Below are 12,500 nucleotides of genomic sequence, written 5' to 3' on the forward strand. Positions count from 1 at the left end.
TAGATGTTATGCGTAGGACCCTGTGTGCAGTCAGTCATAACACATTACTGTTTATATGTATCATAAAACCCCCCAAAGGCTCGCTCTGAACCTGAACAAACACTGATTAAAATACTAGTATGATGTAGACCTACAAGTCATCACATGTGTGTTTGAATCTTTACCTGTCATGAATCCTGTACGCCCATGGTTCTGTACTGTACACCACCCTTGGTTCTGGTTCTGTACTGTAGACTTTGGACTGGATAATAAAATTACTTCTGTGTCCTGATTAGATAAACAGATAGACAGAGAGAGGGACAGAGACAGAGAGAGGAGAGAGAGAGACAGAGATAGGGACAGAGAGAGGAGAGAGACAGAGATTATAACTAAAGAAAAAGATAAATGCATCACATATTAGAACGAACTCACACAATCGCAACACAAACATATTTGGCTCTAAACAGACAGTATACTGTGGCAGACTACCTAACCACAGTAACTGATACAAACCTGAGAAAGACTTTGACAATGTGCACGGACACGTCAGACAGACAGACAGACAGACAGACAGACAGACAGACAAAACAAATTTCCCAGAATTCCGAAGTATGACAGAGACGTCAGAAAGGGAGAAATTACCACTCCTTCTGGGGGAACAGAAACAAAATATCTCAATTCCTGTCACAAGTATTATTTTTTTAAGTTAATTATGTTGTTGTTTGTCATATCTGTGATTGTGCTTTGGCAACACTTGTAAAATGTCATGCCAATAAAGCCTGTTGAAAATTGAGACACAGAGAGAGAGAGAGAGACAGAGAGAGAGAGACAGACAGACAGACAGACAGACAAAAATGTCTGGGTTTCCGAGGCTACAGACAGAGACAGACAAGGAAAGAGAAGAGGTTGTCAAACTGGTTGGTTACCTGGTTCACACAAACAACTGATCATGACACGTCTACACAGAATGTTGATGACAACAAGCCAAACGACGGCCCTTCACACATTGAGAACGGTTGTATCTGGTGTGTTGTGTCTTGTCTTACTATGCTAGATCTAGATAGCACAAAGTGAGAAGACTTGCTTTATAGCTAGATATTCACACTTTGTTGTGTATAGATAATGCTCATTTCAATGACATCTGTCTCTCTGTGCGTCTTACTGTGAGCACAGTTTATGTTTTCAGCACAGTTTTCTTTGCACAGCCAATGCCAGTTGTTACCACAAGGTGGAGCACTGCTCCCTCCCTTACCCATACCCACTTCTGTCAGGCTGTGATCAACTGTCTGCCAGTGAGTGTCTATGCTATTGATTTGAATTTACTTCTAAACAAGTTGTGATGGTGGGTTTAGGCTACTATGCTGAGCATTCAAATGACTGTCTCTCTCACTCACTGAATTAATTGAAATGCTAAAAATGGGCAATCTTCCCTGCAATAATTATCGTATTGTAATTTGTAACTTTATTTAACTGTTATTCCTTTTTTCATGTTTTTCAGTGTATTTGTATGTCATACATGTCTTTAATGTTAAGATTAATTGAAAATGGAGGATAATTCAACAGATACAATGCCAAGGGGCTTGTCTTTGGTGTATAATACAAATTATTTTGCACCGTCACTAACTTAAACTCAGAAAAGAACATTTAACCTTTATTTATTGTCTTATAAAAAGGACAAAGTCTTCATTTTCAATGATGCTGAGATTACAGAAGACATAATACAAGTGCTAATAATATTGAAAATATTTAAGGCTATAGGTAGCTGTTGCTTAGTTTAGTATTAGAAAAATATTCAGAGATACATGAACCCCTACCATGAAATGTTCTATGAGCAGGCCAGGGTGTGGCTGTAAACAAGCATCTCGAGTTTAGTCCACTTCCCTGGGTAAACAAAGAACTTCGCTTTTCTTTGTAGGCTTATTGTTAACCACAGGTTAAGTGTAAACACAACATACTAACGGCATAAAAGTACCTTTTATATATACCTGTGTACACCTTGTTGAGCAGAGAAGAGCTGGGGAGCAGAGGGAAAATATCGCCCAAATGATCTTCTGACTGTTTGGGGCGATGGGGGGAAGGGAACGAGACACACTTCCTCGTTCCTCCCACACTAGAATTAAGCAATAAGCATTATGGCCCAATCCCAATCCACTCCCTTGCTGACTCAATGAGCCCTCACTGACTTAGCTGCGCGTTCATGTGAAGTCTGCGAGGGCTTGAGGGATGTCCCATTTGAAATCGGTAAGTCAGTGAGGGCTCAGCCCCGCCCCTTTATGTGCCCTTTGCCAAAGTAAGCGTCGATGCTGACTTTGGGCTGACTTTAGCAAATAAATTACCCACAGTTCATAGCGTTACCAGTGGAATGAGGGGGATCCTCCGAACGTCAATCATTTCATTATGCAAATTAGTTATGTATCGCGATTAGAATGTCAACAAACACAATAGTGCTTTCTCACTGTTCTCAAAAGGAGACGGAATGGAAGGATATAGGCTATATATTTAATAACAATAATAATAATAAGGGAAACATGATGAGAAATGACAAAAGTAGCAAAGTAAAATAATATGGAAATGAAATGTAGGTTATAATGAATAGTATTATATATTAATATTACAACTCATATCACACAGGAAAGTGTATTTATTAAACTAATAATAAAACGATCAGCTTAAATACTAAAATAAACATAATATACATGTATAAATAGGCAAAGCATGTAGGTAGGCACTGGCTGTGAATAAGGACAGTCTTTATAAAGTGATGCAAAGTGTCATGAATGGCGGACTCATCTTCAAAGTGCTGTCCCATTTCTTTCACAACAATGTGGAGCCCTTACAGCCTCTCACCCTCAAGCACTTACAGCTGACGTCATTAAAGTCAATGAGGGTCCAGGGCTCAGGGCTTGAGGGAGGCAATTGGGATTGGGCCTAAGGTCAGATTCTCACCTAATACTTCGGTAGACTCAGATCCGTAAGGGCGGGGAATTGGGATTCTTGCATATTTAATTGGCTTCGGTTTGCCTTCACACTGTCATTCGCAGCAATTGGAAACGCAGCAAGGGGGACCTTTATCAATGTGTTCCGTTCATAAACTATAGCCTACACAGTGAAATCTATGGTGATAAAATTACACTCATGCGTCGTGCCGTCTGGGACCCCCTCTCTCTCTCTCTACGCACGCAGCCGCCACACACTGTTCTTTTGGGCATGGAGGCACAGCGCTGCATGAGCGCACTGATATAACTCCCCAGTCCCACACAGTGACAGCACTCCATGTTTACGGCACGCACAGACAGAATAGAATAGAATAGAGACAGACAGAATATTATGTAGGCTATAATACACTGCAGTGTTTTTATGTGTTTTCTTAAGCAATTGATTAATGTAGCCTACACGTCCTCATTTCGATCAGGGCTTCAGTCTCCTTATTCGACCACGTCTATCCACAGTAACGGGACATCTTTGCGCTGCGTAGAATATGCCTTAACCGTCTCCAACTGTGTTCAGCTCCTCACCCGCCACATTATGTTTGCTTCATTTCCTTTATTTACTGCGGATTGCATTCACACCTGCACCGAATCGTAGTCAAGTGCGATTCGAAGCGAAGCGAAACCCACGTTTTTGGGCGGAGAAAAATGCGGTTATTTGCTGCGCATTAGGATTCGAATGAGCCTTCACACCTGCCAAACGAAGCGCACTTTCTGACAATGCGCAGCAGGATTCGTTTTAATCGCAGCAAAGCTCTCTGGTATGAATGTGACCTAAGTCACGAGAGGTGTCAGGTTACCGGGTATTGTACAATGGCCCTCCGCCCCCCAAAGCAGTGTATAACTAGAAAAAGTGCCCTTCTGGGCACAGGTCTCCACCAGGTTATCCACAGATCCGTGCAGTTAGAGGTAAAAATACTTTTCGGCCAGTTATAGCGCCACCTTGAGGCTGAGTTGAAATTGTTCATGTGGCATTTTGTCCTGGGCCTAGTGGGAATGTGGGTGCACAATTTCACGGAAATCACACGATGTGTTCATGATTTGCAGCATTTTGTTTGAAACGGAGCACTCCTGTGAACTTTGGAAGCCAATCTTAACCAATCAGGATGGAGTCTGAGAAATCTGAAAGACCTGTTTCATTGAATGGCTCTAGAGAGACTGTGTACCAATTTGCGTGATGTTTGGACAAAATCTGTAGGTGTACTGTGCAAAAACTTGTTTTGCACAAAGCGGCCTCCTGGTGGCGCTATAACAGGCCGTTCTGGAAAGTTTGGGGCAGAGGTTCATCGTTGGCATCCAGGGAGTGTGTGTGCAAAATTTGGCATCGACCGGGTTAATGGTGGCCGAGATTAGCTTGTCACGGACGGACACACACACACACGGACGGACACACGGACGGACGCAGTGCAAAACATACTCTCCCCACATGCCTTCGGCCTGGTGGAGACAATAATGACGGAGCTATAGAGACAGAGTTACACTTGTTAACACAATGTAAAAACTACACACCGTGATGACGGAGCTATAGAGACAGAGTTACACTTCTTAACACAATGTAAAAACTACACACCGTGATGACGGAGCTATAGAGACAGAGTTACACTTCTTAACAATGTAAAAACTACACACCGTGATGACGGAGCTATAGAGACAGAGTTACACTTCTTAACAATGTAAAAACTACACACCGTGATGACGGAGCTATAGAGACAGAGTTACACTTCTTAACAATGTAAAAACTACACACCGTGATGACGGAGCTATAGAGACAGAATTACACTTCTTAACACAATGTAAAAACTACACACCGTGATGACGGAGCTATAGAGACAGAGTTACACTTCTGAAGAAAGTGAGTGCATACATTATAATGAAATACCTGATACCAACATTGATAACTACACATCACGATACATTTTCATATTTCACTCATGTGCTTTTATTTTTCAAATCACAGGAACAATTTATTCCTAATTAAAATGCCACAATTATAGATTTCCTAATTAATAACAGTAGTTGTACATATATTTTGTTACAAAAATACAAACTTAGGAATCTTATGAAAAAATAATGACTCAAGTCTTTTAACTGTTAAAACTATAAAAGCAGTATAGGCTATACATTCTCTATGCGTTGCAATCCTCAAGTGTTAAAAACCATTTGGTCAACATGTGTACACTAATGTGTACCAAAATATATTACTATATATTACAATAGAAAACTATGTCGCTGTCGGGCAGAAAACTTGTAGCCTATCCCCATATTTAAATTATTATTATTATGATTATGATTATTATTATATATCATTTAATGTACTGCAGTGTCACACAAAAATAGCTGATCTACAAGCTCAATATCACAATCACAAATCACAATGCCACACGTTGTGAACTTGTAGATCAATTATTTGATGAAAAGTGCATGGTCAACGGGGGGAATTTAGAAATATTGAACCAACGAAAGGTATATTTATGACACACGCCTTTATGCCAAAATGTTGCTCTTTATTGGGTCGACGTTTCGGTCGATTAGACCAGTGGTTCCCATACTTTTCCATGTTAAGGACCCCCAAATTGACACTAATTAGCCCGCGGACCCCCATTTGAAAAGACCCCCATAAGAGAAGATTATTTTACGACTCGATTAACAGTGATTCTAAATCTGCAAGCTCACGCTGCGTAACGTTGTGACACCTTGCGAGCTTGTAGATCAGCTTTTTTTCCCCATAGCTTTATAATAAAATAGGGTTTAACGTGTTTAAATCTGTTTCCTCATTGTTTTGCTGGGGGGACCCCCCCCCCTAGACCCCACATTGAATACCACCACAAGAAAGAATGACAAATTCAACTCAAATTGAAATAAAACAATTGATAGAAATAAATACATTTGTGATTATTCTCCCAGACATACCCTGATTATGGTGCTTATGACAGTGTTTCAAAATATAGAATATATATATATATATATATAGGCCTATCTTTACATTTCATGTTCAGTATGGAATTTCAGATCCCTTTAAAATGTGCTTGCCAACATTTTCATACATATCTCTAATTTCAACTCCATGATATTCCCTTTGATACATCAAACAGTACAAAAGTATTAGTGTTTGTGTGTGTGTGTGTGTGCACGTCTGTGTGTGCGTGCGTGCATGTGTAACTAGGAAGCATAATATGCCTCCTACTTAAGGGGACAGTCCTAAGCACCCTTGTGTCCTATAAATGCTTCCTAACTATACAAAGCTTCCTTGCAAATGAGAAACTGCCGATGTGCCACATAACTGAACCCAGTTGTGAGCTTGTAGATCTGCTACTTTCTTAGCGGAGCCCCAGAGTTAGTTGGGATGCTAAGTTTATTGTAGCTAAGGTGCTCTTCATGTGGAGTGTGTGTGAATGGCCACAGGGGGGCAGCAGAGATACGCCTACAAAACATCCATCCAATGACATCATCAAACTTTTGGAGCGGTTTGGTGAACACATCTGATCTGTCAGTCAGCGTTTCCAAACCGGTGGTTTGGGACCCCAAACCTGATCCTGAAATGTTGCTTCATGACAAAGGACAGCTTCAGTTCAAAAGAGGAATATTATAGGCATATTCAAAATCCTGATTTTATGCTCAGTGAAAAAATATGAATATTAATAACACATAAAATATATCTGGGCCACATTCCAAAACCAGCAGGGAATGACTATGTCACAATGCGAATGTAATAGAATAAGAATAAAGAATGACAATGGCCATTTTAGACCTGTGGACGATTCTACAAAATGTCTTCTAAATCCTGACAGTTTTTCTGAAAAACCTCATGTTTCTGTGTCAGTGGTTCTCAAACATTTTCATGTCAAGGACCCCCAAAAATACATGACAATAGGCCGCCGACCCCCATCTGAAAATACGTTGTTCCAGGAACAACATATTTTCAGATGGGGATCGGCGGCCAAAATGCCAAATACATATAATTGTTGGGGTCCTTGACATGAAATAGTTTGAGAACCACTGACACAGTCTCTAACCTTTAGACACCATGGTCCTACAGTCTCTAACCTTTAGACACCATGGTCCTACAGTCTCTAACCTTTAGACACCATGGTCCCACAGTCTCTAACCTTTAGACACCATGGTCCTACAGTCTCTAACCTTTAGACACCATGGTCCCACAGTCTCTAACCTTTAGACACCATAGTCCTACAGTCTCTAACCTTTAGACACCATGGTCCTACAGTCTCTATCCTTTAGACACCATGGTCCTACAGTCTCTATCCTTTAGACACCATGGTCCTACAGTCTCTAACCTTTAGACACCATGGTCCCACAGTCTCTAACCTTTAGACACCATGGTCCTACAGTCTCTAACCTTTAGACACCATGGTCCTACAGTCTCTAACCTTTAGACACCATGGTCCTACAGTCTCTAACCTTTAGACACCATGGTCCTACAGTCTCTAACCTTTAGACACCATGGTCCCAGTCTCTATCCTTTAGACACCATGGTCCTACAGTCTCTAACCTTTAGACACCATGGTCCCACAGTCTCTAACCTTTAGACACCATGGTCCTACAGTCTCTATCCTTTAGACACCATGGTCCCACAGTCTCATGGTATCAAGTATCGTCTCTTCAACTCAGTGGACTATGAATTACAGCCGGGGTCTCTCAAGCGTTTTAATCTCAAGGACCCCCAGTTAGTTTGGCGTGCATTAGGCAAGGCTAATGTTATTGTTATGGACACTTACAAAATAAAAGTAACTGAAACTGTATTGTGCGTTTGCAAAACGAATTGCAATATACTGTGACCAAATTAATAGAGAAAATGACCTAGTCAATATTTAATATAAAAAATAGATTTTGAGTGGATGTTAAATCTATCACTCATCTTATTTTTACTGAATATTATCTTTTTAATACAATGTTGCTGTTTTGTTTACACAATGTTTCTTTAGTTTAAAAAAATAAAAATATATTACAATAAAAAAAAACTAAAAGTTAATTTGTATTTCATTTTTTTACTAAACTAACTGACTGGCACTCAACGTACCAGTTATTTATTAAAACTAACATTCGTTTTTTTTTAATTTACACTGATTCATTAAAACTATACTGAAAATGAAAACTAAGTCAAAATTAAATCAATTCACTTAAATTCATTAATTAACTAAAAAAAGTACAAAAATAAATAAATGTGAAAGTGTAATATAACTTTACTCTTAGAGAGTAAAGACCCATATGGTTCCCCAGACCACACTTTGAGAACCACTGCATCAGGAGTCACTTCCTGGGTTTTCTGATTGACAGGTTGACAGCTGTTAGCTCCGCCCAGCTAGGCCTTCTCCTGTTGGATCAGATAATAACAGGCCTATAGGAGAGATGCAAAGATACATGTATATTAATTCATGTGACGATGGATAATTCAGGAATAAATAAATGGTTTGTAATTAAAGGTATAATCTTAGTTTTGTCCAATGACCATGTTAATACAATATTGGCGGTTGTATTTTAAATAGCCTAATAAGCAAAGCAGGCCTTTAATAGCCCAATGATTAAAAAAAACAAGAATGACACGCGTATCATTAACAACCAGGTGAAACCAGAAAGGGCCTTTCTGTGTGGAGTTTGCATGTTCTCCCCGTGTCCCCTAGGGTATAGGTACCCTCACATGTTCTCCCCGTGTCCCCTAGGGTAGGTACCCTCACATGTTCTCCCCGTGTCCCCTAGGGTAGGTACCCTCACATGTTCTCCCCGTGTCCCCTAGGGTAGGTACCCTCACATGTTCTCCCTGTGTCCCCTAGGGTAGGTACCCTCACATGTTCTCCCCGTGTCCCCTAGGGTAGGTACCCTCACATGTTCTCCCCGTGTCCCCTAGGGTAGGTACCCTCACATGTTCTCCCAGTGTCCCCTAGGGTAGGTACTAGTGCTGCCGGAATTGTCCAAAAATTACATTTGGATATTCGTTTTAAAAACCCACGTGGATTCGAGCAATTCGACCCATTCGGATTTCGGATTTCAATTCGAGCCATTCGGATTTATTAATAATTATATTTACACCAATACAACCTGAGACATAACATTTAAGATCGCATTGCTGGCGCAACACTCTCTCTCCGCGCATTGGTGCTGCTGAAAACCGAGTTGGAACGCAACGCATGCATTCTCCCTTCTCCAGTAAAACTTCACAGACATTTTTCTTAAATGAGCAATCCTACCACACAGCCTTTATATCAAAACGAGGCACGGAGGCAGTATTAATTCACAGAACAGAAGACTGCATTGCTGCTGCTGCCGGACCCGGCACCACATTTCATCCTTACGCATTTTATTTATCTTTTTATAATTTCCTGAAGGATAAAGTCGCTTCATGATTGAAGATTGATGAGTGATAGATCTGTGTGTTGTCTAAAAATATACTCTCCCGTCTGTCCGAAACAATACCGAAGCAAAGCCTGTCCCAGATTCGGGACAGGCTAGGGTAGGTACCCTCACATGTTCTCCCCGTGTCCCCTATAGGGTAGGTACCCTCACATGTTCTCCCCGTGTCCCCTAGGGTAGGTACCCTCACATGTTCTCCCCGTGTCCCCTAGGGTAGGTACCCTCACATGTTCTCCCTGTGTCCCCTAGGGTAGGTACCCTCACATGTTCTCCCCGTGTCCCCTAGGGTAGGTACCCTCACATGTTCTCCCCGTGTCCCCTAGGGTAGGTACCCTCACATGTTCTCCCAGTGTCCCCTAGGGTAGGTACTAGTGCTGCCGGAATTGTCCAAAAATTACATTCGGATATTCGTTTTAAAAACCCACGTGGATTCGAGCAATTCGACCCATTCGGATTTCGGATTTCAATTCGAGCCATTCGGATTTATTAATAATTATATTTACACCAATACAACCTGAGACATAACATTTAAGATCGCATTGCTGGCGCAACACTCTCTCTCCGCGCATTGGTGCTGCTGAAAACCGAGTTGGAACGCAACGCATGCATTCTCCCTTCTCCAGTAAAACTTCACAGACATTTTTCTTAAATGAGCAATCCTACCACACAGCCTTTATATCAAAACGAGGCACGGAGGCAGTATTAATTCACAGAACAGAACACTGCATTGCTGCTGCTGCCGGACCCGGCACCACATTTCATCCTTACGCATTTTATTTATCTTTTTATAATTTCCTGAAGGATAAAGTCGCTTCATGATTGAAGATTGATGAGTGATAGATCTGTGTGTTGTCTAAAAATATACTCTCCCGTCTGTCCGAAACAATACCGAAGCAAAGCCTGTCCCAGATTCGGGACAGGCTAGGGTAGGTACCCTCACATGTTCTCCCCGTGTCCCCTATAGGGTAGGTACCCTCACATGTTCTCCCCGTGTCCCCTAGGGTAGGTACCCTCACATGTTCTCCCCGTGTCCCCTAGGGTAGGTACCCTCACATGTTCTCCCTGTGTCCCCTAGGGTAGGTACCCTCACATGTTCTCCCCGTGTCCCCTAGGGTAGGTACCCTCACATGTTCTCCCCGTGTCCCCTAGGGTAGGTACCCTCACATGTTCTCCCAGTGTCCCCTAGGGTAGGTACTAGTGCTGCCGGAATTGTCCAAAAATTACATTCGGATATTCGTTTTAAAAACCCACGTGGATTCGAGCAATTCGACCCATTCGGATTTCGGATTTCAATTCGAGCCATTCGGATTTATTAATAATTATATTTACACCAATACAACCTGAGACATAACATTTAAGATCGCATTGCTGGCGCAACACTCTCTCTCCGCGCATTGGTGCTGCTGAAAACCGAGTTGGAACGCAACGCATGCATTCTCCCTTCTCCAGTAAAACTTCACAGACATTTTTCTTAAATGAGCAATCCTACCACACAGCCTTTATATCAAAACGAGGCACGGAGGCAGTATTAATTCACAGAACAGAACACTGCATTGCTGCTGCTGCCGGACCCGGCACCACATTTCATCCTTACGCATTTTATTTATCTTTTTATAATTTCCTGAAGGATAAAGTCGCTTCATGATTGAAGATTGATGAGTGATAGATCTGTGTGTTGTCTAAAAATATACTCTCCCGTCTGTCCGAAACAATACCGAAGCAAAGCCTGTCCCAGATTCGGATCACTATAGATACTGTTGATGGAAGATTTCACCCTTCTGAGCAGTGTACACCCACTGCGCAAAGAACGTAAAAGGCTCCCGTGGCCCCGCCCGCCCTGTGCTCACTACGCAGGCTGCGCTGCGTAGTCTGCGTTTAGGAAGAGTACGAGGCAGCTGATTTATTCTTCAATGTATGCCGGTGTCGGCGTGTCGCGTGGCAAATATATTTATATAATATATATATATATAATTAATCTACAAGCTCACAAGTCACAACGCGTCGCTTACTAATAATAATAATAACAAAAAAATATTTTTTATTATAATTTTTAATTCGAACCTTAATTTTATATATTCGGTTATTCATTAATTCTTTTGATTCGAAAATATATTCGGATATAGAATATTTGTTGGCAGCACTAGTAGGTACCCTCACATGTTCTCCCCGTGTCCCCTAGGGTTGGTACCCTCACATGTTCTCCCCGTGTCCCCTAGGGTAGGTACCCTCACATGTTCTCCCCGTGTCCCCTAGGGTAGGTACCCTCACAAAAAACATGCAGTAATCCTGGTCATTAAACTGTCTCCCCCTGGCCAGCCGGGGCGCCTGATGGAGGGGAAAGGAACTGTTTGGAATAACGTGTTCCTTCCACGCGCTACGTCCAACCAGGGAAACTCCCCCCTGTCAGGTGTAAAGGAGAAACTTGGACACTCAGGCATGAAGGAAGCATGAGTTCAAGTCCGTTGCTCTCCCCTTGTCCCCCATATATGGGGACTAGGTAGGTGGAGGTGTAGGTGGAGGGGGAGAAAAATGGGTTACAAAATCGTGGGATAAAAAATATATAAAAAAAAAAGAAACTAGAATGACACGCGTATCATTAACAACCAGGTGAAACTAGAATGACACGCATATCATTAACAACCAGGTGAAACAAGATTTCTCCATTGTGCATCTGTCTCTTTTTTTCCTATGAAAGTGAACATTTGTGTGTGCGTGCGCGCGTGTGTGTGTTACCTTCAGTGTAGTGAACATGTGTGTGTGTGTGCGTGCGTGAATGTGTTACCTTCAGTGTAGTGAACATGTGACCCAGTTCTCCGTGTTGTAGGCTCCGGTCCATCAGATCATCTATCAGACTCACCTCAGCTCCCAGGTTCCTGATCCTGGAAGCGCAGAATGAGAGAGAGTGTGTGTGTGTGTGTGTGTGTGTCAGTGCTGTTTTTTTTTTTTTTTTAAGATATTTTTTTGCGGCTTACGCCTTTTATTGATTTTTGAAGGGACAGACAGTAGGCTGACAGGAAACGGGAGAGAGATGGGGGGATGACATGCAGTAAAGGCCGTGTCGGGTCCGGGAGTCGAACCCGCGGCACACTGCGACTGGATTACCAGTCCGGTGCCCAGACCGTTGCGCTACGGCCTGGGCCGTCAGTGCTGTTTTTGGCAGCAAATTTCTAT

At 42.0% G+C, this 12,500-nt stretch overlaps 2 protein-coding genes across 4 annotated transcripts in view; both read right to left on the bottom strand.

Annotated features, from left to right (window-relative positions):
- Positions 1-12,500, bottom strand: part of LOC310867371 (NLR family CARD domain-containing protein 3-like) — a 139,860-nt gene that overhangs the window by 21,738 nt on the left and 105,622 nt on the right. The window contains exons 1-2 of one of the 3 annotated variants that reach the window (XM_083777385.1): positions 1,952-2,034; positions 165-260 (exon numbers count right to left, since the gene is read on the bottom strand). The gene's annotated coding sequence lies outside the window, so the exon portion shown is untranslated. Of the gene's footprint in view, positions 1-164; positions 268-1,951; positions 2,035-12,500 lie in introns of those variants that run through there. The other 2 variants (XM_083777384.1, XM_083777383.1) reach the window with 2 other exon arrangements.
- The window catches only part of LOC310867050 (alsin-like), a 102,206-nt gene continuing 97,857 nt past the window's right edge, over positions 8,152-12,500 (bottom strand). Inside the window, exons 39-40 of the mRNA XM_083776843.1 lie at positions 12,112-12,208; positions 8,152-8,319 (exon numbers count right to left, since the gene is read on the bottom strand). Of these exons, the coding sequence (XP_083632969.1) occupies positions 8,284-8,319; positions 12,112-12,208 (133 nt within the window). The 3' untranslated portion in view covers positions 8,152-8,283. The remainder of the gene's footprint in view (positions 8,320-12,111; positions 12,209-12,500) is intronic.

This window comes from Protomyctophum parallelum, assembly GCF_964188405.1.
Source record: "Protomyctophum parallelum genome assembly, chromosome: 11".
Classification (NCBI taxonomy): Eukaryota; Metazoa; Chordata; class Actinopteri; order Myctophiformes; family Myctophidae; genus Protomyctophum; species Protomyctophum parallelum.